Source organism: Phyllobates terribilis, unplaced genomic scaffold (genome assembly GCF_046119375.1).
Source record: "Phyllobates terribilis strain yellow unplaced genomic scaffold, ASM4611937v1 Scaffold_3__8_contigs__length_932513732, whole genome shotgun sequence".
NCBI lineage: Eukaryota > Metazoa > Chordata > Amphibia > Anura > Dendrobatidae > Phyllobates > Phyllobates terribilis.
In genome coordinates, this window is record NW_027362763.1 from 77,440,080 (window position 1) to 77,458,980 (window position 18,901).

General features: G+C 40.0%; 1 protein-coding gene across 3 annotated transcripts in view; it reads right to left on the bottom strand.

Moving 5' to 3' along the window:
- Window positions 1-18,901, bottom strand: part of PKHD1 (PKHD1 ciliary IPT domain containing fibrocystin/polyductin) — a 1,008,258-nt gene that overhangs the window by 931,746 nt on the left and 57,611 nt on the right. For all 3 annotated transcript variants that reach the window (XM_073674041.1, XM_073674039.1, XM_073674040.1), the window contains exons 13-16: window positions 18,002-18,091; window positions 14,807-14,945; window positions 12,079-12,193; window positions 6,626-6,901 (exon numbers count right to left, since the gene is read on the bottom strand). In XM_073674041.1, the coding sequence (XP_073530142.1) occupies window positions 6,626-6,901; window positions 12,079-12,193; window positions 14,807-14,945; window positions 18,002-18,091 (620 nt within the window). The remainder of the gene's footprint in view (window positions 1-6,625; window positions 6,902-12,078; window positions 12,194-14,806; window positions 14,946-18,001; window positions 18,092-18,901) is intronic.

Consider the following 18,901-nt stretch of genomic DNA (forward strand, 5'->3'; position numbering starts at 1 on the left):
GAATTAATCCGGTCTTTCATGTCTCTCTGTTAAAAAAAGCTGTTGTGTCGGATGGTGACGCCTCTGCCTCTGTTCCTCCGGTGGTGGAGGACGGGGAATATGAAATTTCTCGCATCCTTGACTCTAGACGGTATAGAGGTAGTTTGCAGTATCTTGTGGCCTGGAAAGGTTTCGGACCCGAGGATAACTCTTGGGTGAGGTCAGATGATGTTTCCGCGTCCAGACTTATCAGAGCGTTTCACAGGAGATTTCCTGATAAGCCTGGTCCTAGGGGATCCGGAGGATCCTCTTAGAAGGGGGGGTACTGTTAGAACCTTGCTGTTAGGTTTTTTTTCCTTTGCTGGTCACATGACCTTGTTGGCCTATTTAGTCCTGCTCCGCCCTTCTGGCTTTGCTGGACTTCATTGTATATCTACTTTCTAGCTAGCCTGTGCTCTGTATCTAACTCTGTTAGTTTGCTTGGTCTACGGACCTCTATGTTCTATCTATTTTGTTTGTTCGTCTGTCTGCTACTATTTCTGTTAGGAGGTGTCCCATATTCCTCCCAGTCCTTAGTACTTGTAGGGATTCCCTCCCCACATCTATAGGTCTCCGTACAGACTAGATTAGGACTTTAGCAGGTCTGATCGCAGGATCAGGTTCCCTGTTACATCGTAGGGATTCAGCTGAGTCCTATAGTAGGGACAGATCTCCTCTCTTTCCTTAGCTTTGGTAGCAGAACATAACAGTATTATAGTAGTTATATTCTTGTACATAGGGGCAGTATTATAGTAGTTATATTCTTGTACATAGGGGCAGTATTATAGTAGTTATATTCTAGCACATTGGGGGCAGTATTATAGAAGTTATATTCTTGTACATAGGAGCAGTATTATAGTAGTTATATTTTTGTACATAGGAGCAGTATTATAGTAGTTATATTCTTGAACATAGGGGCCGTATTAGAGCAGTTATATTCTTGTACATAGGGGGCAGTATTATAGTAGCTATATTCTTGTACATAGGAGCAGTATTACAGTAGTTATATTCTTGTACATAGGAGCAGTATTATAGTAGTTATATTCTTGTACATAGGGGGCAGTATTATAGTAGTTATATTCTTGTACATAGGAGCAGTATTACAGTAGTTATATTGTTGTACATAGGAGCAGTATTATAGTAGCTATATTCTTGTACATAGGGGGCAGTATTATAGTAGTTATATTCTTGTACATAGGGGGCAGTATTATAGTAGTTATATTCTTGTACATAGGGGGCAGTATTATAGTAGTTATATTCTTTTACATAGGAGCAGTATTATAGTAGTTATATTCTTGTACATAGGGGCAGTATTATAGTAGTTATATTCTTGTACATAGGGGGCAGTATTATAGTAGTTATATTCTTGTACATAGGAGCAGTATTACAGTAGTTATATTCTTGTACATAGAAGCAGTATTATAGTAGTTATATTATTGCACATAGGGGCAGTATTATAGTAGTTATACTTTTGTACATAGGAGCAGTATTATAGTAGTTATATTCTTGTACATAGGGGGCAGTATTATAGTAGTTATATTCCAGTATATAGGGGGCAGTATAATAGTAGTTATATTCTTGTACATAGGAGCAGTATTATCTATCTATATAATTGTCTTATCCCGTCTGTCTGTCTTTCTGTCTGTCTGTCTGTCCTGGAAATCCCGGGTCGCTGATTGGTCCGGCCGCGGCCAATCAGCGACGCGGCATTTCAGATTAACATGGCGGCCATTAGCGGCTCATGTGTGGCATGGAGGTCAGCGGCGATGCAGCCGGGAGATGCAGCCGGCTGCTCGCAGCATAAGTCCCCCGACCGTACGCGCCGCTGACCTACATGCGGCTATCGTCGGAAGATCAGCGGCTACGGCCGCTTATCTCCCGAGGACAAGTGTGACGCCCCTCCCCTCCTCTCCCCTCCCCTCCCCTCCTCTCCCCTCCCCTCTCCTCCCGTCCCTCCCCCCGCTCGATCAGGACCCCGGCACCCAGCGTCATACTTACCCCTCCCCGTGCCTGCACAGCAGCTCCTGTGTCTTCCGCTGCAGCTCTGTGACGTCTCAGGTCAGAGGGCGCGGTGACGTCTTTACACCGCGCTCTTTCCTGAGCGGTTACAGCGCACAGCGTGAAGATGCCGGATACACTGGAGTCCAGAGAAGCAGTGAGGTGAGTATTGGATTTTTTTTTTTTTTGTATGGGGCCATAGGGGACCTGCATGGGGCACTATGGGGGATGTGACATCCTGCATGGGGTATTATATAGGGGGGATGTGACAGCCTGCATGGGGCATTATATGGGGGGAGAGGTGACATCCTGCATGGGGCATTATATGGGGGGAGAGGTGACATCCTACATGGGGCATTATATGGGGGGAGAGGTGACATCCTACATGGGGCATTATATAGGGGAGAGGTGACATCCTGCATGGGGCATTATATAGGGGAGAGGTGACATCCTACATGGGGCATTATATAGGGGGGATGTGACATCCTACATGGGGCATTATATAGGGGGGATGTGACATCCTACATGGGGCATTATATAGGGGGGATGTGACATCCTACATGGGGCATTATATAGGGGGGATGTGACATCCTGCATGGGGCATTATATAGGGGAGAGGTGACATCCTACATGGGGCATTATATAGGGGGGATGTGACATCCTGCATGGGGCACTATAGTGGGATGCGACTTCCTGCATGGGGCATTAAATAGGGGGGATGTGACATCCTGCATGGGGTATTGTATACGGGGGATGTGACATCCTGCATGGGGTATTATATGCATGGGGTATTATATACGGGGGATGTGACTTCCTGCATGGGGCATTATAAACGAGGGTCGGGAGACATATGCAAGAATACCCGATGCGTTAGAATCGGGCCACCATCTAGTAGTAGTTATATTCTTGTATGTAGGGCAGTATTATAGTAGTTATATTATTGTACATAGGAGCAGTATTATAGCAGTTATATCCTTTACATAAGGAGCAGTATTATAGTAGTTATATTCTTGTACATAGGAGCAGTATTATAGTAGTTATATTCTTGTACATAAGGGGCAGTATTATAGTAGATATAATCTTGTACATAGGGGCAGTATAATAGTAGTTATATTCTTGCACATAGGAGCAGAATTATAGTAGTTATATTCTTGTACATAGGGGGCAGTATTATAGTAGTGATATTCTTGTACATAGGGGGCAGTATTATAGTAGTTATATTCCTGTACATAGGAGCTGTATTATTGTAGTTATATTCTTGTACATAAGAGCAGTATTACAGTAGTTATATTCTAGTACATAGGGGGCAGTATTATAGTAGTTATATTCTTGTACATAGGAGCAGTATTATAGTAGTTATATTTTTGTACAAAGGAGCAGTATTATAGTAGTTATATTCTTGAACATAGGGGCAGTATTATAGTAGTTATATTCCAGTACATAGGGGGCAGTATAATGGTAGTTATATTCTTGTACATAGGAGCAGTATTATAGTAGTTATATTCTTGAACATAGGAGCAGTATTTTAGTACTGTAGTTATATTCTAGCACATAGGGGGCAGTATTATAGTAGTTATATTCTTGAACATAAGGGGCAGTATTATAGAAGATATATTCTTGTACATAGGGGGCAGTATTATAGTAGTTATATTCTTGTACATAGGAGCAGAATTATAGTAGTTATATTCTTGTACATAGGAGGCAGTATTATAGTAGTTATATTCTTGTACATAGGGGGCAGTATTATAGTAGCTATATTCTTGTACATAAGAGCAGTATTACAGTAGTTATATTCTAGTACATAGGGGGCAGTACTATAGTAGTTATGTTCTTGTACATAGGAGCAGTATTATAGTAGTTATATTCTTGTACATAGGGGGCAGTATTATAGTAGTTATATTCTTGTACATAAGGGGCAGTATTATAGCAGTTATATTCTTGTACATAGGGGGCAGTATCATAGTAGTTATATTCTTGTACATAGGAGCAGTATTATAGTAGTTATATTCCAGTACATAGGGGGCAGTATTATAGTAGTTATATTCTAGCACATAGGGGGCAGTATTATAGTAGCTATATTCTTGTACATAGGAGCAGTATTATAGTAGTTATATTCTTGTACATATAGGGCAGTATAATAGTAGTTATATTCTTGTACATATAGGGCAGTATAATAGCAGTTATATTCTTGTACATAGGGGGCAGTATTAACGTAGCTATATTCTTGTACATTAGAGCAATATTACAGTAGTTATATTCTAGTGCATAGGGGGCAATATTACAGTAGTTATATGCTTGTACATAGGAGCAGTATTATAGTAGTTATGTTCTTCTACATAGGAGCAGTATTATAGTAGCTATAATCTTGTACATAGGAGCAGTATTATAGTAGTTATATTCCAGTACATAGGGGGCAGTATTATAGTAGTTATATTCTTGTACATAAGGGGCGGTATTATAGTAGATATATTCTTGAACATAGGGGCAGTATTATAGTAGTTATATTCCACTACATAGGGGGCAGTATAATAGTAGTTATATTCTTGAACATAGGGGCAGTATTATAGTAGTTATATTCCAGTTCATAGGGGGCAGTATAATAGTAGTTATATTCTTGTACATAGGAGCAGTATTATAGTAGTTATATTCCAGTACATAGGGGGCAGTATTATAGTAGTTATATTCTTGTACATAGGGGGCAGTATTATAGTAGTTATATTCTTGTACATAGGGGGCAGTATTATAGTAGTTATATTCTTGTACATAGGAGCAGCATTTTAGTACTATAGTTATATTCTAGCACATAGGGGGCAGTATTATAGTAGCTATATTCTTGTACATAGGAGCAGTATTATAGTAGTTATATTCTTGTACATATAGGGCAGTATAATAGTAGTTATATTCTTGTACATAAGGGGCAGTATTATAGTAGTTATATTCTTGTACATATAGGGCAGTATAATAACAGTTATATTCTTGTACATAGGGGGCAGTATTATGGTAGCTATATTCTTGTACATTAGAGCAGTATTACAGTAGTTATATTCTAGTACATAGGGGGCAATATTACAGTAGTTATATTCTTGTACATAGGAGCAGTATTTTAGTAGTTATGTTCTTCTACATAGGAGCAGTATTATAGTAGCTAAATTCTTGTACATAGGAGCAGTATTATAGTAGTTATATTCCAGTACATAGGGGGCGGTATTAAAGTAGTTATATTCTTGTACATAAGGGGCAGTATTATAGTAGTTATATTCTTGAACATAGGGGCAGTATTATAGTAGTTATATTCCAGTACATAGGGGGCAGTATAATAGTAGTTATATTCTAGTACATAGGAGCAGTATTATAGCAGTTATATTCCAGTACATAGGGGGCAGTATTATAGTAGTTATATTCTTGTACATAGGGGGCAATACTATAGTAGTTATATTCTTGTACATAGGGGGCAGTATTATAGTAGTTATATTCTTGTACATAGGGGGCAGTATTATAGTAGTTATATTCTTGTACATAGGGGCAGTATTATAGTAGTTATATTCTTGTATATAGGGGTCAGTATTGTAGTAGTTATATTCTTGTACATAGAGGGCAGTATTATAGTAGTTATATTCTTGTACATAGGAGCAGTATTATAGTAGTTATATTCCAGTACATAGGGGGCGGTATTAAAGTAGTTATATTCTTGTACATAAGGGGCAGTATTATAGTAGTTATATTCTTGAACATAGGGGCAGTATTATAGTAGTTATATTCCAGTACATAGGGGGCAGTATAATAGTAGTTATATTCTAGTACATAGGAGCAGTATTATAGCAGTTATATTCCAGTACATAGGGGGCAGTATTATAGTAGTTATATTCTTGTACATAGGGGGCAATACTATAGTAGTTATATTCTTGTACATAGGGGGCAGTATTATAGTAGTTATATTCTTGTACATAGGGGGCAGTATTATAGTAGTTATATTCTTGTACATAGGGGCAGTATTATAGTAGTTATATTCTTGTATATAGGGGTCAGTATTGTAGTAGTTATATTCTTGTACATAGAGGGCAGTATTATAGTAGTTATATTCTTGTACATAGGAGCAGTATTATAGCAGTTATATTCCAGTACATAGGGGGCAGTATTATACTAGTTATATTCTTGTACATAGGGGGCAGTACTATAGTAGTTATATTCTTGTACATAGGGGGCAGTATTATAGTAGTTATATTCTTGTACATAGGGGGCAGTATTATAGTAGTTATATTCTTGTACATAGGGGCAGTATTATAGTAGTTATATTCTTGTATATAGGGGTCAGTATTGTAGTAGTTATATTCTTGTACATAGAGGGCAGTATTATAGTAGTTATATTCTTGTACATAGGGGGCAGTATTGTAGTAGTTATATTCTTGTACATAGGGGCAGTATTATAGTAGTTATATTCTTGTATATAGGGGTCAGCATTATAGCATTTATACGCTGATACATAAGGGCAGTTACAGTAGTTACAGTCTTGTCCATATTGGGACAATATACAGTAGTAACTTTTTTGCTGCAGTGAAATAACAGTGAAATTCATTAATGAGTAAAATGATTTAACATTTTTGACTCTTACTTGAATTTCCGGAATCCTGGATGACTGAGCCACAATCTGATGTTTCTCTCTTTGGTAAGTTGTTACAACTTCTGGGCTCAACCATGTATTGTGGATCTGAACCCCAATATTCATACTAGATTGTGGTCCGGTTCCACTTTGCAGCATTTCAATGTAATATTTTTTGCCTTGCACAAGTTCCATTTTTGGGGACTTTTGCTTCCATTGCAGATTCCAGTCCAGCTCCCAATGCTCGGTCCACGTGGAGATGCCTTGTGGTATGGAGGCAACTTCAACCTATCATTCAATACACATAACACAACATTGGGCAGAGTTTTCTCAGTTTCTAGATGTGAACTGCATATTTACCAATGTTGCCTATTTTCCATGAAGTGATAGTCAGTGGCCAAATCTGGAAAATGTCCATCGTATTATTGCTGGACAGATATTCATAGGCAGTTTGGCTGCCGGTTCCACAATCAAGCTTTAAGGATCTGATCTCTAAGGTTTTAAAAATTTGAGTGAGTTTCATGTGTTTCATTGGTCAATAAGCCACCAACAAGATTCCGGAGGTAATGTATGTATAGAGTGACTCCACCAGCAGAATAGTGAGTGCAGCTCTGGATTATAATACAGGATGTAACTCAGGATCAGTAATGTAATGTATGTACACAGTGACTGCACCAGCGGAATAGTGAGTGCAGCTCTGGATTATAATACAGGATGTAACTCAGGATCAGTAATGTAATGTATGTACACAGTGACTGCACCAGCAGAATAGTGAGTGCAGCTCTGGATTATAATACAGGATGTAACTCAGGATCAGTACAGGATCAGTAATGTAATGTATGTACACAGTGACTGCACCAGCAGAATAGTGAGTGCAGCTCTGGAGTAGAATATAGGATGCAACTCAGGATCAGTACAAAATCAGAAATGTAATGTATGTACACAGTGACTGTACCAGCAGAATAGTGAGTGCAGCTCTGAAGTATAATACAGGATGTAACTCAGGATCAGTAATGTAATGTATGTACACAGTGACTCCACCAGCAGAATAGTGAGTGCAGCTCTGGAGTATAATACAGGATGTAACTCAGGATCAGTAATGTAATGTATGTACACAGTGACTGCACCAGCAGAATAGTGAGTGCAGCTCTGGAGTATAATACAGGATGTAACTCAGGATCAGTAATGTAATGTATGTACACAGTGACTGCACCAGCAGATTAGTGAGTGCAGCTCTGGATTATAATACAGGATGTAACTCAGGATCAGTGCAGGATCAGTAATGTAATGTATGTGCACAGTGACTGTACCAGCAGAATAGTTAGTGCAGCTCTGGAGTATAATACAGGATGTAACTCAGTATCAGTAATGTAATGTATGTACACAGTGACTGCACCAGCAGTAAAGTGAGTGCAGCTCTGGGGTATAATACAGGATGGAACTCAGGATCAGTACAGGATCAGTAATGTAATGTATGTACACAGTGACTGTACCAGCAGAATAGTGAGTGCAGCTCTGGAGTATAATACAGGATGTAACTCAGGATCAGTACAGGATCAGTAATGTAATGTATGTACACAGTGACTGCACCAGCAGAATAGTGAGTGCAGCTCTGGAGTATAATACAGGATGTAACTCAGTATCAGTAATGTAATGTATGTATACAGTGACTGCACCAGCAGTATAGTGAGTGCAGCTCTGGGGTATAATACAGGATGTAACTCAGGATCAGTACAGGATCAGTAATGTAATGTATGTACACAGTGACTGCACCAGCAGAATAGTGAGTGCAGCTCTGGAGTATAATACAGGATGTAACTCAGGATCAGTAATGTAATGTATGTACACAGTGACTGCACCAGCAGAATAGTGAGTGCAGCTCTGGAGTATAATACAGGATGTAACTCAGGATCAGTAATGTAATGTATGTACACAGTGACTGCACCAGCAGAATAGTGAGTGCAGCTCTGGAGTATAATACAGGATGTAACTCAGGATCAGTAATGTAATGTATGTACACAGTGACTGCACCAGCAGAATAGTGAGTGCAGCTCTGGAGTATAATACAGGATGTAACTCAGGATCAGTGCAGGATCAGTAATGTAATGTATGTACACAGTGACTGCACCAGCAGAATAGTGAGTGCAGCTCTGGAGTATAATACAGGATGTTACTCAGGATCAGTACAGGATCAGTAATGTAATGTATGTACACAGTGACTGCAAAAGCAGAATAGTGAGTGCAGCTCTGGAGTATAATACACGATGTAACTCAGGATCAGTACAGGATCAGTAATGTAATGTATGTACACCGTGACTCCACCAGCAGAATAGTGAGTGCAGCTCTGGATTATAATACAGGAGGTGACTCAGGATCAGTAATGTAATGTATGTACACAGTGACTGCACCAGAAGAATAGTGAGTGCAGCTCTGGAGTATAATACAGGATGGAACTCAGGATCAGTAATGTATGTACACAGTGACTGCACCAGCAGAATAGTGAGTGCAGCTCTGGAGTATAATGCAGGATGTAACTCAGGATCAGTACAGGATCAGTAATGTAATGTATGTACACAGTGACTGCACCAGCAGATTAGTGAGTGCAGCTCTGGATTATAATACAGGATGAAACTCAGGATCAGTGCAGGATCAGTAATGTAATGTATGTACACAGTGACTGCACCAGCAGAATAGTTAGTGCAGCTCTGGAGTATAATACAGGATGTAACTCAGTATCAGTAATGTAATGTATGTACACAGTGACTGCACCAGCAGTAAAGTGAGTGCAGCTCTGGGGTATAATACAGGATGTAACTCAGGATCAGTACAGGATCAGTAATGTAATGTATGTACACAGTGACTGTACCAGCAGAATAGTGAGTGCAGCTCTGGAGTATAATACAGGATGTAACTCAGGATCAGTACAGGATCAGTAATGTAATGTATGTACACAGTGACTGCACCAGCAGAATAGTGAGTGCAGCTCTGGAGTATAATACAGGATGTAACTCAGTATCAGTAATGTAATGTATGTATACAGTGACTGCACCAGCAGTATAGTGAGTGCAGCTCTGGGGTATAATACAGGATGTAACTCAGGATCAGTACAGGATCAGTAATGTAATGTATGTACACAGTGACTGCACCAGCAGAATAGTGAGTGCAGCTCTGGAGTATAATACAGGATGTAACTCAGGATCAGTAATGTAATGTATGTACACAGTGACTGCACCAGCAGAATAGTGAGTGCAGCTCTGGAGTATAATACAGGATGTAACTCAGGATCAGTAATGTAATGTATGTACACAGTGACTGCACCAGCAGAATAGTGAGTGCAGCTCTGGAGTATAATACAGGATGTAACTCAGGATCAGTGCAGGATCAGTAATGTAATGTATGTACACAGTGACTGCAAAAGCAGAATAGTGAGTGCAGCTCTGGAGTATAATACACGATGTAACTCAGGATCAGTACAGGATCAGTAATGTAATGTATGTACACCGGGACTCCACCAGCAGAATAGTGAGTGCAGCTCTGGATTATAATACAGGAGGTGACTCAGGATCAGTAATGTAATGTATGTATAGAGTGACTCCACCAGCAGAATAGTGAGTCCAGATCTGAATTATAATACAGGAGGTAACTCAGGATCAGTAATGTAATGTATGTATAGAGTGACTCCACCAGCAGAATAGTGAGTGCAGCTCTGGAGTATAATACAGGATGTAACTCAGGATCAGTAATGTAATGTATGTACACAGTGACTGCACCAGCAGAATAGTGAGTGCAGCTCTGGGGTATAATACAGGATGTAACTCAGGATCAGTAGAAAATCAGTAATGTAATGTATGTACACAGTGACTGTACCAGCAGAATAGTGAGTGTAGCTCTGGAGTATAATACAGGATGTAACTCAGGATCAGTACAGGATCAGTAATGTAATGTATGCACACAGTGACTGCACCAGCAGAATAGTGAGTGCAGCTCTGGAGTATAATACAGGATGTAACTCAGGATCAGTAATGTAGTGTATGTACACAGTGACTGCACCAGCAGAATAGTGAGTGCAGCTCTGGAGTATAATACAGGATGTAACTCATGATCAGTAATGTAATGTATGTACACAGTGACTGCACCAGCAGAATAGTGAGCGCAGCTCTGGAGTATAATACAGGATGTAACTCAGGATCAGTAATGTAATGTATGTACTGTAAGGCAGCGCTCGTCATCATACTGGGGGTAACTCGCTTCGCTGCGTCAATCAATGCACAAGTGCAATGTCTTTACGTTTTTCACACAGTGTTGCAGTTTATTATGGCACTTCATAAACCGCTGTTCACACACAGTTCATCTTAGTCCGCCACCGGCAGGTTTACACACATAAACAATTCATGAGCCAAGTGGCACACCGGCCCACTTGCTCCAGGGTACAGCTTACGGCAAGGTAATAAAGTAGCAATGTTCATATCACAATGTCCATATAGTACAGGGTATTACCTTTGCCGGGTATAGCTGTCTCAGTCCGTTACTCTGCCACCACTGTGGCTCTGCGGCTTCCCAGGTGGGGGTCTCCAGCCGTCGTTCCGTCTAAGGCTACTGGTATGTCTCCACTCACATCCAGCCTGCGCCTTTCAGGACTCTTCCACAAGCCGGCTTTCCCTCAAAGGCCACTGACATCCATGCATCGGATCCAGGCTTGGCCTTTCAGGCTGCCAGGCTTCACTCTCGGCCTCACTAGGCCTCTCACAAACGGTATCACGGTATCCCACACACATGGGGAACAGGCCTCACGCCTCTCACACCGAACACACCTGTCTCAAATTAAGCAGGTTTATATATGCTGTGCACAGACAGCCACATACTGACAGGACCTTGCTGATGTCACAGTCATGTGATCAGTCAGCTGTGTGTATAGGTCCTGTGTGCTGTCCCAGTCATGTATACAGAGCTTTACTGTGCATGCAGGACCTGGGTGATGTCACAGTCATGTGACCAGTCAGATAAAGGGGAAGGTACATGGTCCGGTAAGCACATCCTGGACCATTTACAGTAATGCTAGCAACCTGCTGCATTACAGTACACAGTGACTGCACCAGCAGAATAGTGAGTGCAGCTCTTGAGTATAATACAGGATGTAACTCAGGATCAGTACAGGATCAGTAATGTAATGTATGCACACAGTGACTGCACCAGCAGAATAGTGAGTGCAGCTCTGGATTATAATACAGGATGTAACTCAGGATCAGTAATGTAATGTATGTACACAGTGACTGCACCAGCAGAATAGTGAGCGCAGCTCTGGGGTTTAATACAGGATGTAACTTTGGATCAGTAATATAATGTATGTACACAGTGACTGCACCAGCAGAATAGTGAGTGCAGCTCTGGAGCATAATACAGGATATTACTTAGTGACATCATCGGTGTTCATTAACTTGCAGATAGCACAGTTACTCCTGTCTTACCTTAGCTTCCTCCTCATGTGATTGGCTTATGAAGAGTTGGGCTTTACTGTCTGATTGTATCCAGAATGTATAATTGTTAGTTTCTGGAGATACAAAGAATCCACTTATTCTTGCTCTGTGTGTAGAATAATATTGGATATGAACCTACAGAACTATTTGTAGATAAACCAGACTACTAATAAGTAATAAACCAGAATGGAGTTTTAGTGCATAGTGTGCAATATTCATTAACCATTCACATGCCATTTGAGGAATTGTATTCTGATATCGAGCTTTATCAGGTTTGACCAAGTCTACTTTCTGTGTCATTAGTGGTAGGAGGACACCTGTGGTCACTGTAGTGGGCAGCGATACTCATGGACTCTTCTCTGCTGTATAACGGAGTCTCACTTTTGGTGTTTCTCTCCTTTTATCGGATATTTCCTAATTTATGAGGGTCTCATGGTTTCCAGAAAATATTCCAATTTTGCAATCAAATCTGTGGGATACAGTTAGGTCCATATATATTTGGACAGAGACAACATTTTTCTAATTTTGGTTCTAGACATTACCACAATGAATTTTAAACAAAACAATTCAGATGCAGTTGAAGTTCAGACTTTCAGCTTTCATTTGAGGGGATCCACATTAAAATTGGATGAAGGGTTTAGGAGTTTCAGCTCCTTAACATGTGCCACCCTGTTTTTAAAGGGACCAAAAGTAATTGGACAATTGACTCCAAGGCTATTTCATGGACAGGTGTGGGCAATCCCTTCGTTATGTCATTCTCAATTAAGCAGATAAAAGGCCTGGAGTTGATTTGAGGTGTAGTGCTTGCATTTGGAAGGTTTTGCTGTGAAGTAAACATGCGGTGAAAGGAGCTCTCCATGCAGGTGAAACAAGCCATCCTTAAGCTGCAAAAACAGAAAAAAAACATCCGAGAAATTGCTACAATATTAGGAGTGGCAAAATCTACAGTTTGGTACATCCTGAGAAAGAAAGAAAGCACTGGTGAACTCATCAATGCAAAAAGACCTGGGCGCCCACAGAAGACAACAGTGGTGGATGATCGCAGAATAATCTCCATGGTGAATAGAAACCCCTTCACAACAGCCAACCAAGTGAACAACACTCTCCAGGAGGTAGGCGTATCAATATCCAAATCTACCATAAAGAGAAGACTGCATGAAAGTAAATACAGAGGGTTCACTGCACGGTGCAAGCCACTCATAAGCATCAAGAATAAAAAGGCTAGACTGGACTTTGCTAAAAAACATCTAAAAAGCCAGCACAGTTCTGGAAGAACATTCTTTGGACAGATGAAACCAAGATCAACCTCTACCAGAATGATGGAAAGAGAAAAGTATGGCAATGGCGTGGTACAGCTCATGATCCAAAGCATACCACATCATCTGTAAAACACGGCGGAGGCAGTGTGATGGCTTGGGCATGCATGGCTGCCAGTGGCACTGGGTCACTAGTGTTTATTGATGATATGACACAGGACAGAAGCAGCCGAATGAATTCTGATGTATTCAGAGCCATACTGTGTGCTCAGATCCAGCTAAATGCAGCCAAACTGATTGGTCGTCATTTCATACTACAGATGGACAATGACCCAAAACATAAAGTCAAAGCAACCCAGGAGTTTATTAAAGCAAAGAAGTGGAATATTCTTGAATGGCCAAGTCAGTCACCTGATCTCAACCCAATTGAGCATGCATTTCACTTGTTAAAGACTAAACTTCAGACAGAAAGGCCCACAAACAAACAGCAACTGAAAACCACCGCAGTGAAGGCCTGGCAGAGCATCAAAAAGGAGGAAACACAGCGTCTGGTGATGTCCATGAGTTCAAGACTTCAGGCAGTCATTGCCAACAAAGGGTTTTCAACCAAGTACTAGAAATGGACATTTTATTTACAATTATTTAATCTGTCCAATTACTTTTGGTCCCTTTAAAAGCAGGGTGGCACATGTTAAGGAGCTGAAACTCCTAAACCCTTCATCCAATTTTAATGTGGATACCCTCAAATGAAAGCTGAAAGTCTGAACTTCAACTGCATCTGAATTGTTTTGTTTAAAATTCATTGTGGTAATGTCTAGAACCAAAATTAGAAAAATGTTGTCTCTGTCCAAATATATATGGACCGAACTGTATTTTGGGATATTTGGTAACTTTTGATGGAAAGGATCTAAACCTTTAGAGAATGTGGAACAGTCACCAAAAGTTCTGGAGCCATCGATGAAGGTTCCCATAATTTATATAAGGGGCTATCTCATTATATAAAACACCAAGTTGAGTGTTTATTTATTTATTGTTCTAACCTTCAGGGGTCTTTTTTGGAACATTTTAGGCTAATTTGGGCTAAGCCCTATTAGGGATTTTCACCGTGCTCTTAATCAAAATGATATATTAATGTCAGGAAATAAAGCTTATTCAGAGCATAATGAGAACTTTTTGCCCTGAAGGACTTATCTGTCCAATATTTATGTGTAATACTATATTTAACCACCAGTGGCCGCTGTTAAAGTTTTCAGCAGCTGAACCTGCGACGATCAGTTGATCAGTCAGGTTTCTATCTTCACAGAAGCTTCCATTTAAGTAATGGCTCATATTTTGGACTTGACCCCATTATCTAAACTCGTCATCACGGTGCCAGGTAGCATTAGCAGATATTTTCCTTGACTCTTTGATTTATTTTTATGTAATGTGATCAGTCTGAGCTCAGTTTTTTTTTTTTCAGGTACCTGAAAAGCTGTCCTGGATCTAATAGGACATCCGGTGGAGAACTTGCGCTGAGGACCACAGAACGCTGTTGAAGTGACAGCTCATCCGTATCTGAAGCTCGTGGTCCAATCCACATCTCATAGAGAAGTCCTCTGTTACCTGCAGTAAGACAGAGGATATCCGAATGAATGGAATTATTTATTATATATTGAACAATTGATTAAACTGATCTGATCCTCCTGCTCTGTCCACCATGCTTTAACCTCTTTCCGCCGTCGACCAATTTTCATATTTGAGCCTTCGTATTTCCTCCCCCTCCTTCCAAGAACCATAACTTTTTTTTTTTATCATTCCATCGACAGTCATACAAGCCCTTATATTTTTTGCAGGATGACTTGTAGTTTTGAATGACAGAATTCATTTTACCATATAACGTGCTAAAAAAAGGAGTAAAAAGATTCCAAGCGATTTTAAAAAAAATGCAATTTTGCAATTTTTGGGAGTTTTTTTATTTTTATGTTTATCATTATGTGATAAAAAATGACCTGGTAATATCATTCTGCAGGTCAGTACGATTGCAGCAGTAGCAAACTTCTTCTATTTTTTTTAATTTTTTTTATTATTATTTCCGTAGTAAAAAAAATTTGGTAAGTTCATAAAAAAAAAAGTTTTGTTTCAAGACCGAATATTTTTTTTATTTTTCCATTGATTTTGAATGCAGCTTATTGCATTTTTTAAAGAGAGTTCGAGATTGAAAAAAAAAAAAAAAAAAGAAGCAATTTTAACAATTTTTATCTTTTTCTCTTTACCGTACAGATAAATTAATTTTATATTTTATATATTATATAGCTTTACCTGTTCAGTTCTCCTGTGCATTGACCTCCTTAAAGAGAACCGGTCATGTTAAAAACAGCTGCTAAACTGCAGATATGGGGTTAATGTGCAGGTTAATAGCATTCTAAAGTTGTGCGGTTGCCGCACCAAGAACCCAGCTGCTGGGAGAAAATGAACTTTATTCCTCCCTGCAGCCTCCGGATTTCAGTCATAGAAGCTGGCCTCGGTCACTGCTTAGTACATAGTGGGCGGCGGTTGTCACCGCACTCCAGCACTGACTGACAGCCGGATCAGCACTGATGCACTGTAGAGCCGGGAGTCTTACAGAAGAAGCCGTGGGTTAGTGGGAACCCTGAGACAGCACGGTGGCATAGGGGGACTGGGGGTGATGTGTAGGCCAGACCTGAGATCCATAATGAATGAATACTGGGCTTGCCATGCTGGGGCACAGGTATGGCAGGAAGCGAGCTGGGGAAGGGGGGAACTGAAGATAGGAGACTCTGTTGATGTCTCTTGTATCACCGAAAATTTATGCCACCATCTAAAGCCGTAAAGAATGAACCAATGTATTGTGCAGAAATTGGGTCCTGATCTGGCATTAGGTGGTCTGAAAGTTAACTCAAGTAAAATTACATCACACACCTAGAGACCCATGCATCTGATGTCTAGGGACACAGAATCACACCTCGGTCAGAGTTGTCCCACCCGGAATGGCTGCCCTCATCCCTTACTTTAAGGTAATAGAGCTTTAGGTGCACAAACCAATCTAAAATGTCCAGGACCTGTCCAAATTTTCCTCCTCTTCAATTTACCATCCACTATTTTTTTCAATGGATGGTTCCTCTTTGTCAGCATTCTGTCAGAACTATAGGTGCAGGTACTTAGTCTCACTTGCCAATGTGGATTATAGCTGAGTTTGCATAATGACTTGCCTGCCCTGAACTGAAAACCCTATCAGTACATGGAAAAGGTCTCAACCTGACCTGTGCATTTCCTATTGCTACTCTCCTAGTTGTCGCATGTCACCGCTGCTGTAAATACTTTTCACAAGACGCAAACTTAAAGGGAAGTTGTCATAAAAAAAATTACCAGTTGTTTAAATCAGGTTTTTATGTCCAAAAAAATGTTGGCAATGTTTATTATCCCCATATAAATTCTGCATTCAAAATAATAGAAATCTTGCAATTCTCACACCGGCCACTGGGGCTATTTTAAACTCTAACTTCCTGTTGTTTCAGGAAATGTACATGAACATTAGCAGCAATGTTCAGATCCTGACCCTATCTTTTGTATTGAAGCATCTAATCAGAGGGTGCAAATGTCATTGTGAAGAGAGATGGAGGAGGTGAGCTGTGGCATCGCCTATTGTGAATGGTGGATCTTGTGTTATCTACTGTATATAGAGGTGTTATCAGTCATTGTACAAGAGGAGAAGGAGGTGAGCTGTGACATCACCTATTGTGAATGGTGGATCCTGTGTTATCTACTGTATATAGAGGTGTTATCAGTCATTGTACTGGAGGAGGTGAGCTGTGACATCACTTATTGTGATTGGTGGATTCTTTGTTATCTACTATATATAGAGGTGTTATCAGTCATTGTACAGGAGGAGGAGGTGAGCTGTGATATAACCTATTGTGAATGGTGGATCTTGTGTTATCTACTCTATATAGAGGTGTTATCAGTCATTGTACAGAAGGAGAAGGTGAGCTGTGACATCACCTATTGTGAATGGTGGATCTTGTGTTATCTACTGTATATAGAGGTGTTATCAGTCATTGTAAACCTGAGTCTGATTATAAGGAAAATGCTGTAAACTCTCCCTGAAAGGATAGGAAGTATAAGTCTAAAAAATCCTTAGTACCAACTGTAAAAATGGCAAAATTCCTAATTTTTTTTTGCAATAAAAATTGTGTTATGAAGAAGAAAAAAACATTGGAGACATTTTTTAATAAATACATGTAATACAAAAACCTTATTTAAATAGTAAAAAGGGAAAAACACGGACTTGTAGTGCGCTGCCAGGAAGATGAGCATCCAATGGTAAGTATAAAAACTTTTTTATTCAGACTACGCGTTTCGGAGCCGATCTGGCGCCTTCCTCAGGCACATAGTAACAGGATATTGGTCATAACCCTTCATAGGCGTCATTGATGACGACCAGGTCAGCGAAACAACTCACAAGGCTTCACGTCTTACCTATGGCAGATTGCACCAGGAGCGCTTTTCGCTTTATTTCATCTTTCACATATTAGGACATTTTCTCATGATGACTTCTTCTTATATGTTTTTTTTTTAAGTACAATGTTCAAAAATGACAAATACAAGAAAAATAAGTAAAAAAAAACAAAAAATAAAATAGCTAAAGAAATATTCCATACCTGGATATGGAGCTTTTACATATTGGCCGGGTGGGGCAGTTGTACATATTATGACTTGTGGTGTCAGGGATTTGATCTTGCAGCTGTTTCCTGTAATATTAAATAGAAGTGTCTGTAAGGAGATTCTTAAGATCATTTTTAGACTCCCTCCAGACCTCCGGGGGAGGGGGTGCCGCCGGAAAAATGCTTGAGTTTCCCATTGACTTACATTGGGCTCGTTGCTCGGGTCGAGCACTCGAGCATTACTATTTGCTTGACCCGAGCAACGAGCACCCGAGCATTTTAGTGAGCCACCTTTATCCACGAGGGTAATTGTAGTCACATGATCTGCAACTTTATTAAAGGCTATGTACACTTTTGCACAGATTTTTTTTTAAAAAAAAGTCAAAGTTGAGCAATTTTCTATAAAGAGCATGTTGTACCAAGATTTCCACAGTATGGTGAGGGAAGAAAGCATGTACAGTCTCAGGGAGGGCAGAGAAAACAGGCTCTAAATGAGGAGGAGGAGAGCAAATGAAGAAGAAATAAGTACAGGGTAGAAGCAATGTTGACATATGAGCTATTAAGGACAGCAGCACCTTGGATGCGCTCAGACTTCACATCCAGCCTATATTACTGGGGGAGACACTCCCACAAAAGAAAAATCTAAAACTTGGATCAGACTACAAACTGCATATCAGGGGGTCTGAAAAAGAAGAAGGAATGACGATTGCAGAAACTTTATTAATTGCATTAGCTAAAGGAAACTACTTTATAATATGTACATTTATTATTTTTTCCATGTCAAGGACATCTGTAGTCAGTAAAAAGCTCATATAGAGGCGAAGAGCTCCAAGTTCTCCAGGATTCCCCTGATTTTTTGGATACAAATCTGAAACGTTCAGAGCTATTTCTTACTGA